Source organism: Cervus elaphus, chromosome 17 (assembly GCF_910594005.1).
Source record: "Cervus elaphus chromosome 17, mCerEla1.1, whole genome shotgun sequence".
In the NCBI taxonomy this organism is placed as follows: Eukaryota; Metazoa; Chordata; class Mammalia; order Artiodactyla; family Cervidae; genus Cervus; species Cervus elaphus.
Genome location: NC_057831.1, coordinates 25,174,992 through 25,190,707, shown reverse-complemented (window position 1 = coordinate 25,190,707; position 15,716 = coordinate 25,174,992). Strand labels below are relative to the sequence as shown.

At 38.4% G+C, this 15,716-nt stretch overlaps 1 protein-coding gene across 2 annotated transcripts in view; it reads right to left on the bottom strand.

Annotated features, from left to right (window-relative positions):
- Positions 1-5,498: 5,498 nt before the first annotated feature.
- PPP3CA (protein phosphatase 3 catalytic subunit alpha) overlaps positions 5,499-15,716 on the bottom strand; it is a 315,119-nt gene continuing 304,901 nt past the window's right edge. The window contains exons 12-14 of one of the 2 annotated variants that reach the window (XM_043871132.1): positions 14,374-14,471; positions 11,302-11,331; positions 5,499-8,141 (exon numbers count right to left, since the gene is read on the bottom strand). In XM_043871132.1, the coding sequence (XP_043727067.1) occupies positions 7,945-8,141; positions 11,302-11,331; positions 14,374-14,471 (325 nt within the window). In that variant the 3' untranslated portion in view covers positions 5,499-7,944. The remainder of the gene's footprint in view (positions 8,142-11,301; positions 11,332-14,373; positions 14,472-15,716) is intronic. The other variant, XM_043871133.1, reaches the window with a different exon arrangement.

The following is a 15,716-nucleotide window of genomic DNA, read 5'->3' as shown; positions in this document are numbered from 1 at the left end:
GAGCCTAGGTCCTTGATAATATTGAGCCACCAAACTAAGCCTGGAGCCATACAGTCCCTCCTGTCCATGTCACAGACTGTAAATGTGTGAAGGATTTGAGCAGTTAATCAGGCATTTGGTCACTTGTAACTGAAAAACCTCCTGATACAAAGAACTGATTTGGTTCCCCTTTCACCTATCATTCTCCTTTTGTGAGCACCACCCTTATGCTTTAACCATAGAGGCTGCGTGTCTGCTTAGTCACTTACTCATGTCAGACTCTGAGACTCCATGGATTGCAGCCTGCCAGGCTCCTCTATCCATGGAGTTCTCCAGGCCAGAATTCTGCAGTGGATAGCCATTCCCTTCTCCAGGGGGTCTTCCGGACCCAGGAATTGAACTCGGGTCTCCTGCATTGCAGGCAGATTCTTTGCCATCTGAGCCACCAGAGAAACCCTAACCATAGTGGTCGAGATATCACTGTTTTTCTGGAGCTTCTTATTTGCTCTTACTTTTTCTTCCAGGCTGGAAAGCCTTCTGATCCCCTCCCCGATCATCCCTCACCTACCAACCCATCCTCATAGTAAAAGTCCCAACCAAATACCATTTCTTCTAGAAGGGTTTTCTGACTACATGAACCTCCCCAACTCCCACCACACTCACACATACTTGCAAGTGCACATACACACACACACACACACACACACACACAATCTTCATCTATAGAATATTTATTTTAAGGACCCATGTGACTCAGTATGCTGCTAAATACCACATCCACAGCTAAAGTTTATTGACTGATTATTTTGTGCCAATTACCATGCTAGTACTTTATTTGCACTATGCTTTTTAATCTTTAAGGAAAGTTTCTGAATTAATTACTCTTATTGCCTTCATTTTACCAAGAATACAGCGAGGTTTAAAGAAGTTTAGGAAGTTTATCAAGGTCACACAGGTAAGTGGTAAGTAGCAGAGCTATAAAAATTCCAACTGAGGTCTAATTCCAGGTTGGAACTCATATAGAGTACATTGCACAGAAGTGAACATGTGTCACACAAACATTGATTTCTTTTCACTGCTATTTTAACTTGTGAGAGGAGAGATTGTGACTTGAATTTCATTGAATGTTCCTCTCTGCTCACATCTGCCTAGCACAAAGAGCTACGCAATAAATGGATGGGTTGATCATATCAGAGTCCTTTTCTCTGAGAGCCAGAGTTCCTTCCTGCTTATCCAAGTGACATGCCAGGCTCCAGTTGCAGCCTGACCCTTTCTATAAAAACTTCCATCTATATTAGTCTCTGGTCAGTCCTGCCAGAACTGGGATGAGTTAATTCTCTCTAAGGTGTTAGCAGCTGACAGCGGCTTGTAGTGTTCTTTTCTTCTGTGAATCTTTTTAATAAAGGACTTTTGGAGAAAGTATTGTTGAAGTCAAAGGAATGACTTTCTCATGGTAAAACTTCAGGTACACTATGAGATTCTTAAAGATAAACCACCTGGTGGTGATAGTGAATGTGATTGTTATCGTAGGAGGAGTGATGTGGAGGAAACAGTCATTTCAATATGAAAGCATTTCCTTCACTTTGAGACACATGAGGTTTTTTCATTGATTCTTCACAGAAGAGTATCTGGAATTACCACCTTGTCTGTCTTTTGGTAAGTCTTACAAACTTGAAAAGGCCTCCACATCCTCCCCATAACCTGTCTAGTAGTGGATGTTGAGGTTTACATAAATACTTTAAGTTTCCATATTTTCATCTAAATTAATATTCATTAAACTGTAAGCAAAAATTAAATTCATTATGCATAATTCTGTGCAGTAGCAATGCATGCATGCTAAGTTGCTTCACTTGTGTCCGACTTTTTTGCAACTCTATGGACTGTCCCTGCCAAGCTCCTCTGTCCATGGGATACTCCAGGTAAGAATACTGGAGTGCGTTGCTATTTCCTTCTCCAGGGGATCTTCCTGGCCCAGGGGGTGAACCCGCAACTTTTATGTCTCCTGCATTGGCAGGCAGGTTCTTTACCACAAGCACCACCTGGGAGGCAGTAGCAATGGTGAACAGTAAAATATTTGTCCATGCCAGATACTCTGTTGAATTACAGAGGACTGAACTTTAAGTTTTCTATACAAATAAAGTAGGACATGGTTTCTTAAACTTGTTTGATCATAAGAATTTTGGTGATGCTCATTAAAATATAGATTCCACTCCAGACCTTCAGGTCCAAGGAGAGACTTATGAGAAAGAATGGGAAAACTGAGGTAGGATAAGGTTTTTCACTGTCCTTTAATAAGGGTTTGCCACTTGGGCTCTGGAGTAACTCGTATCTTGAGATCATGCTGAAAACATTTTTATTCTCTTTCCCTCCCTGCTACTCTTCCAAGAAATATTATGCCAGGCACTGTTACATGCTGAGAAAATACAGATAAGCAACAATTCTTGCTGAAGTGTCAGACAAAGACAATGAACAATTAAATAGTGTATTAAATGCTAAAATAGAGGCAGTAGAGGACACTATGCATTTAAGAGAGGAGGAAACGCCTGGTTCAAGTATTTAAGGTAAATTTGACATCCATAAAGAAGAGGTCATTCCACATAGAAGATGTATGAACAAAGACTTAGAGGCTTAAGGAAACCTGGTGTTTTCTGAGCACTGTTAAATGTCTGGCATGGCTGAAGCTCAAGTTCCGGTTGGGGAAAGTGGGGGTAGAACAGGAAGAGTCAGATGGTGAACAGCCTCACGTGCCACCTTGAAGATGTTGGACTTAGCACTGTCGGTAATGTGGAACTGTTTGGGAAGAAACCTACATGTCCCTTGCACTTAATGTAAACTGATTTCAGAATATAACTTGATAAGAACCTCTTAAAACTGGAGTTTAAGTCAACTTTGCTTTGCGCTAACCTTATGTAATAGTCTTTGAGCTTTCTAATCTAGTGGAGACTCTTCTCAGCGGACATCTTATATAGAACACAAGGTACAAAACAGATTAACAGGCTGTTTTGGCTGATGCAGAAAGCTCAGCCCCATGACACTCCTGTAAACGTGAGGTTCCAAGGAACAGTCTGCAAATCAACGTTCTGTGCTCCCCAGAGACTGGATAATCAGATGGAATTGGACTCTTCCTGTTGGAAGGTAGCTTCAATTTATCTCTGAAGAGAGCGCCTTCTACTGTATCTAGCATGGCTCTCTCCATGAAGCATCGTTCAGAAGATGTTTGTGGCACTGAATTGAGTCTGCCTAGGTTTTAATTCTTCCAGCGAAGGGGAGGCCTCCACTTTCTTCTAAAGTTTACTCTCTAGTTAAGCTGCCTCATTCACTAGCAACATCTATGGTCAGTAGGCATCATTCTGATTTAAGTAAAGTTTTTTGGAATAATCAACTCAATGTTAAGGCTATTATGTCTCTTTCCCTTTACCTTTTAAGTTTCTTTAATTGTTCCTTAAAATAGCCCCTTTCTTGCTGGGTCCCCATTTTCCCACATGATTCCAATTTGCCAGTATTGCCTCTTGAAAATGCCATCACCAGGAATATGACCATTTCTTTGGCCACTTTTTGTCTCCCATTGTAGAAGGAAATGGCAACCCACTCCAGTATTCTTGCCTGGAGAATTCCATGGATAGAGGCGCCTGCCTAGCTACAGTTCATAGCATCACAAAGAGCTGGACATGACTGAGTGACTTTCACTTTTCACTTTTGCCTCCCATTACAAGGTATGCATTTATAAAAAAATAAATTTACCATGAAAGGACCTCACCAGGGGCTTCTGTGGTTGGCATTAGCTCAAAATTTATACAAAAGGAATAAAGATGAAACAGCAAGTAAAAATGGCATTACAAAGCAGCTCAGCCTTAAGCCAGACACTGTCTTACTGTCTTAATAAGACAGAATGCTAACATGTAACATTGTAACGAAAACTGATAGGCTGTCAAGATTGTCAGGCTTCCCTGGTGTTTCAGTGCTACAGAATCCACCTGCCAATGCAGGAGATGTGGGTTCAATCCCTGGGTTGGGAAGATGCTCTGGAAAAGGGAATGGCAACCCACTTAAGTGTTTTTGCTTGGGAAAACAGTCCATGGGGCTGCAAAAGTTTGGACACGACTTAGCGACTAAATAACAAGACTGCCAGGCATTTGTGTGTGTGTGTCTGTGTGTGGAAAAAATATGAGCCTAGAACAATCCAAGGAACATAGCAGAGGCTATTTTCTGTGGCATGAATAAAGTTGAAGGCTACCTACAATAGGAAAAGGACATACGTTAGTCTGGGTATTGCAGATTTGCCTGGCTCAAGGGGCTTCCAGTCTTGAAACAAATGTAGGCAGGCAGGACAAGCTTCAAGGTCCCTGCTTCTCAGCAGTGTGACAAGAGGGATCCAGTACATGGATCCAATACATGGATCCAGGACATGGGAGACATTGAACTAGTCAAGGTCAAGTGTGAGACATTTAAGTCATCCCCATGGCACGGTCCCCCCTGTGGTGCTGGCTTCAAGTTCGGGCCCTAGTTTCTAGGCAGAAAGAGGGATGTGTCCACGGGTTTATAATTTCACATAAATGTGGTGGGGGAGAGAAGGGAAGAAATGTATCAGGACAAGATCCTTCTGGGGGATTCAGCATCAGCACGACACTCCCTAGGCTGTTAGCACAAGATGCGTCCCCTCTGACATGCTGTTCTTGGGAACCCACAGTCGACGTCCGGAGAGGTTCCTCCCTTTGTCACTTTGCTCCTCATATAAGTTTAGTGTCTGAAGATTTTTCTTTCTTTTCTTCAAAAAATATTTTAAAAGACTATGAAAGTGAAGTGAAAGAAGTGAAAGTTGCTCAGTCCGACTCTTTGCGGCCCTGTGGACTATACAGTCCATGGAATTCTCCAGACCAGAATACTGGAGTGGGTAGCCTTTCCCTTCTCCAGGGGATCTTCCCAAGCCAGTGATCGAACCCAGGTCTCCTGCATTGCAGGTGGATTCTTTACCAGCTGAGCCACCAGGGAAGCCCAAGAAAACTGGGCTGGGTAGCCTACCCTTCTCCAGCAGATCTTCCCTACCCAGGAATCAAACTGGGGTCTCCTGCATTGAGGGCGGATTCTTCACCAACTAAGCAATCAGGGAATCCTTTTAAAAGACTATAAGTAGAGGATATTTTAGGTAAGAAAACTTGCTGACCTAGGGTCAGTCAAATCTAGCTCTTAATCCTTGAAAAGCTAGATAAAAATTCTGCACTGGGTTTGAACCCCATGAACTGTAAGTCCCCTTAGGAGAGGGTGAAGAAGGGTAGAAGACAAGGGGCTGTGTGTGTGTGTTTAGCCAAAGCGTCACTGGAATAAGCAACTTAAGAAACCAACAGTTTCCCCAAAAGCGAAGGAGACAGAGCTAATAACTGATGATCAGGCATGTTAGCTCTTTTAGAGAAATAACTTCAGCTCTACATTGATTTCTCTGATAGACTGAATTATTATGCAAAAATATATGCTATTACTTTCCTAACTACTGAGCAGAAAGACCAGGCAATACTCACATCAACTGCTTATTTTAATGTCAAATGTTTATTTCTATGCCATAGTTGCCTCAGCACAATTTGTAAAAGAAAGGAATCCAAAGAAAAGATTTTTTTTTTTGGTTGGGATATTTTCTCTGCAGTTATAAGAAAGAAAATAAACACGTTGGTATCAGAATTACCATTTCTTTCATATCATTCTAATAAATATCGCATCTAAATATTTTCCTTGGGTGTCATTTTTTTTTTTTAAAGGATGGAAAAATACCCACAGGGGGAAAAAGGCTTGAATTCATCAAAATAAATTTGGGATAGTCTTTGTCAGAGAATATATCTAGAACATCTTTGTTTTGGTACACTATATCACTAATTGCCATATTCTTATTATTTAATATAACAGGCATACTTTATTACATAAAACAAAGTGCACTGAAAATGAACAATGTTAGAAACAAACTAATATTTGGTGTATCTTAAATCTTCAGGTGATTAGATATTAGCTGAAGCGCCGGGATACAAATTTCACTATTGATACAAATGCAATTCTTTTCTGCGGGGAAAATGCACTTAGTAGCTGAGTTCTTTTTGATTTAGCAGACAGGGCATCCAATACAACCGAAACAACCTGATAACATTTTTTTTTTTTTTTCAATAAAAAGGAATGCTCTGGTTCTTAACTGGCTCCCATCTTCAAGGGAGCCAGAAGACAGCATTTGCTCTTTCAATATTTTTCTCTTGTCTGATTTAGATTCTTACAGGGGAAGCAGGCACCACGCCCGGGAGCATGAGGCTCTCAGACGAGCCAGTTAGAGTCCATCTATGATGCATGGGGCGCGCCCCGCACCTAGAGACAGCGTGGTGGTTGTGCATGTAAATCCTTCCAGCAGACTCAGGGAAAGGAGGAGAGTTCTTTAAGTTCATGCACATTTTATTGAGTAGTAATATAAAATGCTTTTTTCTTTTTCATTGTTACAAGTGCATGCTTTGATTGCCAACATCTCAGAAGTCAAATTACAAAGGCAAGGCTTTAGGCTGTAGTGAATTACTTGGGCACTTATACAACTTTTAAAAAATATGAATGGACTTTTGGGGTGGTGGTTGTTTTCAGAATGAACCAGTTGTAACCCGTAACTGATATACAAAGGGAAAAAAGTGAAAAAAGTACATATTTTGTGGCACATGACAGAACAGAACAAAATAACTAAACCGTTATGACGTTAACAGTTACCATGCATTTTAGAGTTCCACATGTAACTACAAACTTATTTAAATTTCACAAGGTTTGCTAAACATGCTAACCATCTATTTGTGCACTGACAAGCTTATGTTAAAAACTTTTAAGAATACTCTCCCCTTTAGATTTTTTCAAAGCTTTTTTTTGATTACAAAATTTCAAAGGCATGAAGCATTTTAGAGAATATAAAGTACGCCAGTATACATACATTTCCAGTATATGTCAGACCACTAAGCGCATTACAGTCTCATACAGGCCGGTACAGCCATTTTGTTTCTTAAAAAACATGCATAGGCAGATTTTTTTTTTTTTACAGAATATAGATGCTTTATCACTGTACTTAATATGGTGTCTTATTTACTATACTTAAAAATGCACCACTCATAAATATTTAATTCAGCAAGCCACAACCAAGACTTGATTTATCAACAAAAACCCCTAAATATAAACAGCAAAAAAAAAAAAAAAAAAAAAAAGATAGAAGTAATTATTCCAGTTTTTTTAAAACTTAAAGAAAAGGAAAGGTATTCATTGCTAAAGTAATACGTGTTATATGGAAAGAAAGGCATTCAAAGCACACTAAAGAAACCTGAGGTAAGCATAATCTGTACAAAATTAAACTGTCCTTTTTGGCATTTTAACAAATTTGCAACATTCTTTTTTTTTTTTTCTTTTTCTGTTTTTTTTTTTTTTTTAAGACTGCCTAATTCATTTTATAGCCATTGTCTGACAAGAGTAGCAAAACATTATCAATAAATAGTCCTTATTTAGTTTGTACATCATTTTGTTAAAAATGGTTGATGTCATCCATTTTTAGTGCTGCAACTGTAAACGTACAATAGAGTAAGAAATTAGACAAAGTTTTCGTGTCCAGTAACATAATAAAAGACCTCTCGTTAACCTATCTAGAAGTCCCCCAATGCAGTAGGAAAACATGTACATTCCCCTAACATTGCAGTATATACTAGCATTAGCTTTCTTTTTAAATTTTTTTTCCCTATAAGCATTTTTTAAAAGGCATACCCAAAAGAGGTGTTTAATCACCACCCCCACCAAAATATAGTTTATAATTCTCTCTCCCTCTTTTTTAATGATAGTGTAAACTGAATCCAACTCCTGGCCCCAGAGCAAGTAAGCTACCATCAGAGGCAAGAACATCCAACTGCTGATACGCAGCCATCCCCATCATGCCCTGCAGCTCAAAAAAAAAAAAAAAAAAGAAAGGTGAACAGGAAGTGGTCACTGGATATTGCTGCTATTACTGCCATTGCTGTCCGTGCCGTTAGTCTCTGAGGCGAGAGCCTTGTTGATGGAGTTAAGGTTGGCGTCGGAGGGCATGGCATCTCTGCGAGGTGGCATCCTCTCGTTAATTCGGTCTAAGCCCTTGGCCTCCTCGAAGCTAGTGATCTTATGTTGTGGTGAAAATCCTTTGATAGCTAAATGGAAAATCATTAAGAAAAGAAACATTGGGGTTAGCTAGAGGAACACAAAGGGCACAGCTGTTGCATCAGGTGATGTTAGAAATTTCGCAGTGAGAGAGGGAATCCTTTAGTAGAGAACAAAGTGACGGGACCTGAACACAACACAACAGACTCCTTACCATACCCGAAGATAACCGAGAGGTTTGGTAACAGCCAATGTCTCTTGCCAACCAAAATGTCCTCTTCAAGTTAGTAAGATGTAAAGGTTTTTCTTGTCTTCATGAATGGTTAGATCCACGGAGTGGTATATAAATAGGAAGGTTGCTACCAGTAATAGGTCTCTAGGCCCAGCATCCACTGGCCACATCCTTGGCACAATTACTGTATTAAATGCCTTAACCTAGAGAGGCAGGACATGCCCCTGCTTTTACTATTCCGTTGTGCTAGTAATGGCAAATTCAGTAGACTCACTGAAGCAGCTAGACCTAAAAATTTAGTAAAGAGCTTAGAGCAGAAGCTAAAAGGAGCTACAAGAGGAATGAACTTGGGGCATTTCCAGGCCATCTCAGCATCCCAGCGAGATTTTCTTGGCAAACAATTTAACGGTGGCATGAAAAAAAAAATGAAATTATAAACACCTGCTTCTCCACTCAACTTTGGAAATATGTGGAGTGGATGACAAGGTAAAAGAAATTGAGAAAAATCAAGATCAGATCACTAAGCAGAAAAATTTGGTCTTTCCTTCAGCAGCAAACAGGCCAAACTGATGTTCATCTGGTCTACTGCATAAATTAAAGAAAAACTCTTTCTTAGTAGATCAATGTAGATGTTAAGTGATGGTTCACAAATAACAAAGGGAAAACACTTTATGCAACTTTAAGCAAAAATGAATGGGAATGGTTTGGGCCTTACCCAATGAAAACATGGAATTTTCAAAAGGGGAGCACTGATATTTGATTTTTTTTCCAGTTATCCCACTATGCTCCAGAGACAGATAAAGCATTTGCACAAGAGACTTAAGGTTTTCTTCAATAGGTGCACCAACCAGTGAGCTGAAAATAAAGTACATAAATGGGGAACCATACATAAATGGGGAACACCAGATTGCTTTACTCCCTGTGAAAACGCAAGCCAGACACTGAAGGGCCAATCACCAGTGTTGAATTGGGCTGCATCTCCATGGCTGATGAAGGACAATTTCACTGTACCTTTATCCTTCCTACCCTATTTGAGAAAAAAAGGAAAGCAGTTTCAAGCTGAAACTTTGCTAGCCACTCCCACACAAATGTACAGTGCTTTTCATTAGTATGGATGAGATTCTTAAAAGATAGACACAGTTGCTTCCAAACTCGTTACACGATGAGAAACAATTCGTTCCCCCTGTGCATTTTAAAGGTTAGCATCATGGTGATTAGTCAACTATGAGAGGAAGAAGATGGGGAAATGGGGAAAGACCAAGGCCCAAAGCAAAGCTTTTTAATTCTTCTCTAATTCAGTCGGAAATCACAAAAATAACAGACCTGTCTAATGAGCACCCACCCTGAAAATGAAGTCAGTGATTTTCAGGGACAAGAGCAGTATCTACTGTTTTGCTAAACTACTGTGAATATCATTTCATCATAATGAATACATATAAAAAGTTAGTCATCGTAATTGATGACACAATTTTATGAATTGAAATGGTAAAAGTGGAATCTCTTTTTTTTTTTAGGTTGTGTAAAGTTTGAAAAGCCAATAGAGTGGGAGCACAGAATTTCAAAGTCTAGTGAGAACAAGGGCTCTGTCTGGAATAGGGCTCCGTTTCTAATCATCCTGTCTAGCCTGGTCTGGAAGAATGTCTGCTCTGCTGTAGTTGCTGGTCAGACAATGGGTATTAGCAATTTACATTGGTAGTATACTGAACACGACACAGCACAGAAACCACAGAAAACAGCCAACTATCCACGAGAATGCACACTGCAGATTAGAATCTGCCAAGAGGAATAGAGAATTCCCACATAAATAGCAGTTTATTCACTGCTATTTAGGAAACAGTTGTATTTTCTCTTACAGTGTTATCATTTCCCCTCCTCTATCCAAATCACATACAAATGAGAGTCTAAAGTGGCACGTTTCACATCGTAGCAAAGGAACATAGCACACAATTTTGGGAACAGTGAAACATCATCTTGCAAGAACAAAATACAACTGAAGAATTTTGTTTTAAAGGGGAACTTCAAATTATTCTTTTTAAAATTTTCAGGGGGTATGGTATGTATCATATCAAAAACTATTTGGGTAAGCAGTTCTCTCGTAACTTGACATTTAAAGAGCACAGAAGAAATCGCGAGAGGTCCGCTCTGTTGTCCTTGAGCAGGGCTGGGACACCGTCAGGGATGTATGTATCTCGATTTTCCTGAGGCTCGCAGGACAGTCTATGGTGCAGAGGAGACACTCAGTGGGCCTTAACCAGCTGAGTGATGACAATATTCACTATGCTTGTTACCGGCCACTTCCACAGCCACTAGATATTTTTGAACTCTTGTAGAATATCTTGGTGGTGCTAGCTGTCCTGCAAATACCAGTAGGTTAAAATTTCATACGACTAGCAGAACTGTTTATCTTGAATACAGCTGTCTCTTGTTGGGATATTTTTTAGAGACAAAAATTAACGTTGAACTACAACAAAGCACTATTCAAGTGAACTTTTGTTTTTTGCTAGAAATTTCTAAAAACTAGATTTCATAAAGCTGTTTTTATCCTCTCCTTTTCAGTGCTGACTGAAAGTGATTTGAGGGAGGGACATGCTTCAGCTCAAAGAATATTGTTTTATCCATTGTCTGTCAAAACGGCTGCCATAACCCCCACCCCACATGGTCAAGATCTGTTATCCTTTTGTTTTCTGTGATTATACTAGGATCATTATATACAAAGTCAAACATAGCTTTAAGGGAAAAAAACAAACAAACAAACCAGAAAAGGACATTTTCCCCTTTAAAGCAAGAACATTTTGGTTAATACTGAGCCACAACTGTTAGCCCAACACCCACACACTCTTTACAAGCTACAGCAAAAAAAAAAAAAAAAAAAAAAAGGAAAAAAGAAAAAAAAAGAAAGAAAGAAAGAAAGAAATGAATACACCCAGCAGAGCCCTTATCTGTTGCAGGTACAACAGAAAGGGGACTGGCCAATTTACCTTCATCAGCCTCAATAGCCTCAACAGTAGCTGAAGAGAAGAAAGGGGTGCAAAATGAATGAGAAAAATGAGCAGAGGATTTTCAACTCTAAGAACAAATCAGTGACGATCAAGGGAGCTAAGATGATTAGTGTTCCTGTAAGTGCTGGATTCTGGCACAGACAACAAAACAGAAATGCTAAAAAGAAAGAAAAAAAAAAAAACAAACACAAAAATGATAAGTTTTTTTTTTTTTTTTTTTTTTATGAGCTGGATACACATATCTGAGTGAACCGCTCTGGATTTTGCTAACTAAATAAAGGACCACATGATTAACCCTTTAGGAAAATACTCAGGAAAGGTTTCTTTGACTTAGATTGAATCTACAAGGGAAGAGCTCAAGTGAAAATGTGCATCTGACTCACGTGAAGTATGACAAAATTCACTGATATGACTGGTGATTTACAGTTTTAAAATGTTCCCCCAAATGGCAAAACTTGAAGCACTGCCATATTGTCAGTGGAATAATTCACACTATTTAATATTAAAGAGCGCAATTTCCTAGTGGAATGGAAAAGCAGGGGGGCATGCAAATTAAGAGCTGTCTCCGAGTTGATGACACGTGTGACTCTAAAGACAAACATTGAGCATGCTTCAAGTGTGAGGGAGGAAGGGAGAAGGAAGAGGAAGGGGGTGGGATAGTCTGGATGTCTTCTGCCAGGTAACCCAGTTTACAATCAGTTTTCCTCACTGGAATATCATTTTTAGAAACAAAACTCTTGAAATGTTACCATCAAGTATGCCAGTAGCAGCAATAATTCTACTAGCATTTTAAAGAAAAGTCAGTCTAAATACTGAAACCTCAGCATAGTTCAGAGGCAAAACTTTAAAAGCCCATTGCTTTATCAGCAATTTTTATAATAATTTAGGGTCTATCTTCTCGCTATACAGGTGCATGAATTTTTCTGTGTTATCAAGGTTAGGGGATATTTCCCTAATTAAGTGCTAAAATGCAAAACTTCTCTGTAATTCCAAAATGTTTAATATTAAAATCCTACCCCTTGACTTTAATTTGCATGTTTCTTATAATTTAAGGTTTTAAGACTAGAGCAACTGCCAAATGTGCACTATAATTTACTTACAGTGCATTCTAAATTCCTTATGATAAAAATGTATGATGGTTACCACCATGGAGAAAAACCAAACAGTAAAACTTTAAGCAGTTTCTCCTTTTTAGACAAACTTAAGCAAATCAGGCAATGAATTTTGAAATTGTATTAGTGTACATCATTTAAAACATTCACTGACTTTTCAAATTCTCAGGATTAACAAAGTTGTAAAACCTTAGGTCTACTGTAGGTATATGCTGTGTGTGTAAGTTCAACACCAAATGGCAAACAAATGGATCTAAAATAAAACAACAGAACAACTAAAAATTCCAGGTTAAATCACAGGTGAAAATCTGAAAACAAAACAAAGAATTGTAAGAACTTAAGTCACTTAAATTTAAAAGTAAAGCAAAAAAAATCTGGAGTTGCACCAGCACCAACACATATTAGACATGTGCATTGTCCATTATTAAGTGTATTCTTCTAAAGCAACTGTGATCCATAGTTTCTGATAATACATTTGCTGTACTGTAAAACTGTGCTTCTCAGAAACTATGCAGATTTTAGTTAATTAGGTAGTTGTGCATTTCGTGCATATAAATGATTATGCATATGATAAATAAATATGCCAGTGTTCTTAGCACGTTTACTTCGGTAGGAAAATTTTTGTTTTTTTCCTTCAAAGTTATTAAAATAATTTTTTTAGCTGTAAATTAAATAGGGGATTTATTTATTTATTTACTGTGATATTTTCCTACTTTCATTTAGAATTTTTTTTTTTCTTTTGGTGGAAACTCAAATACATTGATGTTGGAATAAAATCATATGAAAATAAGGAAAACTTTAGTGATGCTGCCAGGAGGTGACTGTTTAGCAGTACCGTATCCATGAAGCTGGGCATCACTCTCTGTGTAAAAGAGCTGGACCTAAATAACATAACCATAGGAATACCAGGATCCTCCAGACTGAGGGACAGGAATAGAAAAGAAAACAGACACACAAAAAAAAGATTCAGGGAAAGATACAGGAAAATAAGCAAGAGGCTGAGACTGTTTTAAAACCTTAGAGCATATTTTTTGTTCTCATTTTTTTCTGTTAGGGTCTAATCTAAAAGCAAAATTTCCATAAAGTATGCTGAAATGCTACTTTAATTAATGAGAATATTGGTAAAAATAGATAACAAAAGTAACAAAAGTAAAAGAGTATATTGACTGGGCTAATACAGTAGCCACTAATCACATATGGCTATTTAAATCAAAGTAACGACAGCTAGGTAAAATACAGTTTCCCAGCTGTGCAAGCGATATTTCAAACACTCAATAGCCATAAGTTCTTAGTGGCTCCTGTACAGATAGAGATATTTCCACCATCACAAAAAGTTCTGTTGGATAGCACTTATCCAAAAGACTATAGATTTTAATACAAAAGCTATCTTCAAGGAAATGTTTTCATCCTTTTTAAAAAATGAAATATGATTCTAATCACTCTCAAGTTTTGATGAGTAAGTCAGAGGAAAGACACCTTTGACTTCAAGTTCTAGTTCAAAACAAAATCATCCTTCTCTACTCTTCTTCCATTCTCCACTAAGTCCTACATTTACATTATGTATTTTTACGTGTGCATGTGTTTATTTCATCACTCCAGTAGATAACCAGCACATTTAATAAACATGTAATTAACAAGTTGTTTTTAGCAACTGCTTGGTTCCAAGTGGTCAAACCTATAGGGCATGTAGGTGAGCTAAAATCGTGATTACTGTGCAAATGAGGACATGGGGATGGTGGGGTAAGGACCATACTCCAGCAAATGAAGGAGCTACCATTTGGGGCATGACTGGTCAAACTGATGGGGGGCGGTTTCAGCCCTTCTTTCAGCTGAGAAGAACTGAGGACCAAGACTGAGCTTAAATGGATGAGTAAGTCAGGGCTCTAATGACGGAGCAGATTGAGGTGCCAGCACAGGTTGCACCGATGGGCCTGCTTACCGCTTTGCAGGGTTTGTTTCCCTCCAGAAAGCACGCCGCTGGGGAGCATGCCTGTGGGCGTCAGGCCTTTCAGCGTCAGCACACTCTCGCTCTCTTCTCTGCAAAGGCACAACGGGGGCGGAGGGGACATTACCTTTTATTTTCTTTCAAGAAAAAGATCACACTTATAGGGAAAAAAATGTATATAGAACTCACATTGACCTCTTCCTTGGCTCCCTTGTTGTTTTATTTTTTCCCCTTTTTTACTTAGAACACACTGTATTTTCACACATTCATATAGAAGTCATGTTATGTAAATGACATGACTGCTGAGATAAAGCTGGGAATTATATAACTGTCAGGGGTTCACATGCTTCTGAATCCTGAAGATATGGAAAACAATTCTGATTTTGTAACCAGGTGTCACAAAACAAAGTGTTGCTGGGTATCGTCCATGACAACATAAATATATTTAAAAAAAAAAAAAATGAGCCAGGGAAAGAGCTGTTATAAGTTTTACTGCTAAGGCTCAACAAAATAAGTAGGGCTGATTTGACTTGGGAGAGAAAACCAGACAGCAAAAGGGAGATTTAAAAAATCTGACCTATGGATTATCCTCTTAGTTACTATACTTTAATTTTTTTTCTTCATGATATATAATTGCTACTTTAAGTTTTATTACATTTGTTTAGAAGGAATGAATGAGTCCTGCAAGTTCAGCTAGGAATGTAAAGCATTAGTGCAAAGGCGGCCTCATTCATCAGGCCGCAGGGAGCAACTATGCTCTATTTTCAGCTTTAACATGACTTTTCAAGATTTGGCTGCTACTGCACAGTTATTACTGACTTTGATCTGGTGTCTTTGGGAAAGGATGATGGTGCTTTTCATCCTGCTCATGGCTCCCTGCTTTAGGTATCAAATCACTAAATTACTCTTTAGTGACTCTACCAGGAGTGAGATAGAAATAGCAAGAAGGAGAAATCAAAAGAGCCACTGTAGTTACTCCATGAAAAAGAGTTGAAAAAAATCTAGCAAAAATCAGAATATGATATTTAACAATGTGGAGATGGATTTTTCCCCAAGATGGTCCTATTTACCCTTGTTAATAATGTAATTGTGAATTGATTTTATACTCCTCACATATAATCATACTGTAGATTAATCTCTTGAAGAGAAATACACTTTGTGTTATCCAAGAATAGATAACCAAATTTAAGTAAAGTGTAGTTAATCCTTTTTAAGAAAATACTTGTTTTCTTAAGTCTATGCATAATAATAACATGATGCATGATCCATGTAAAAAATAACTAATAAATGGAAAATGAAACTCTAAATAATCTTTTCATTCTCAATGACTTATTAGA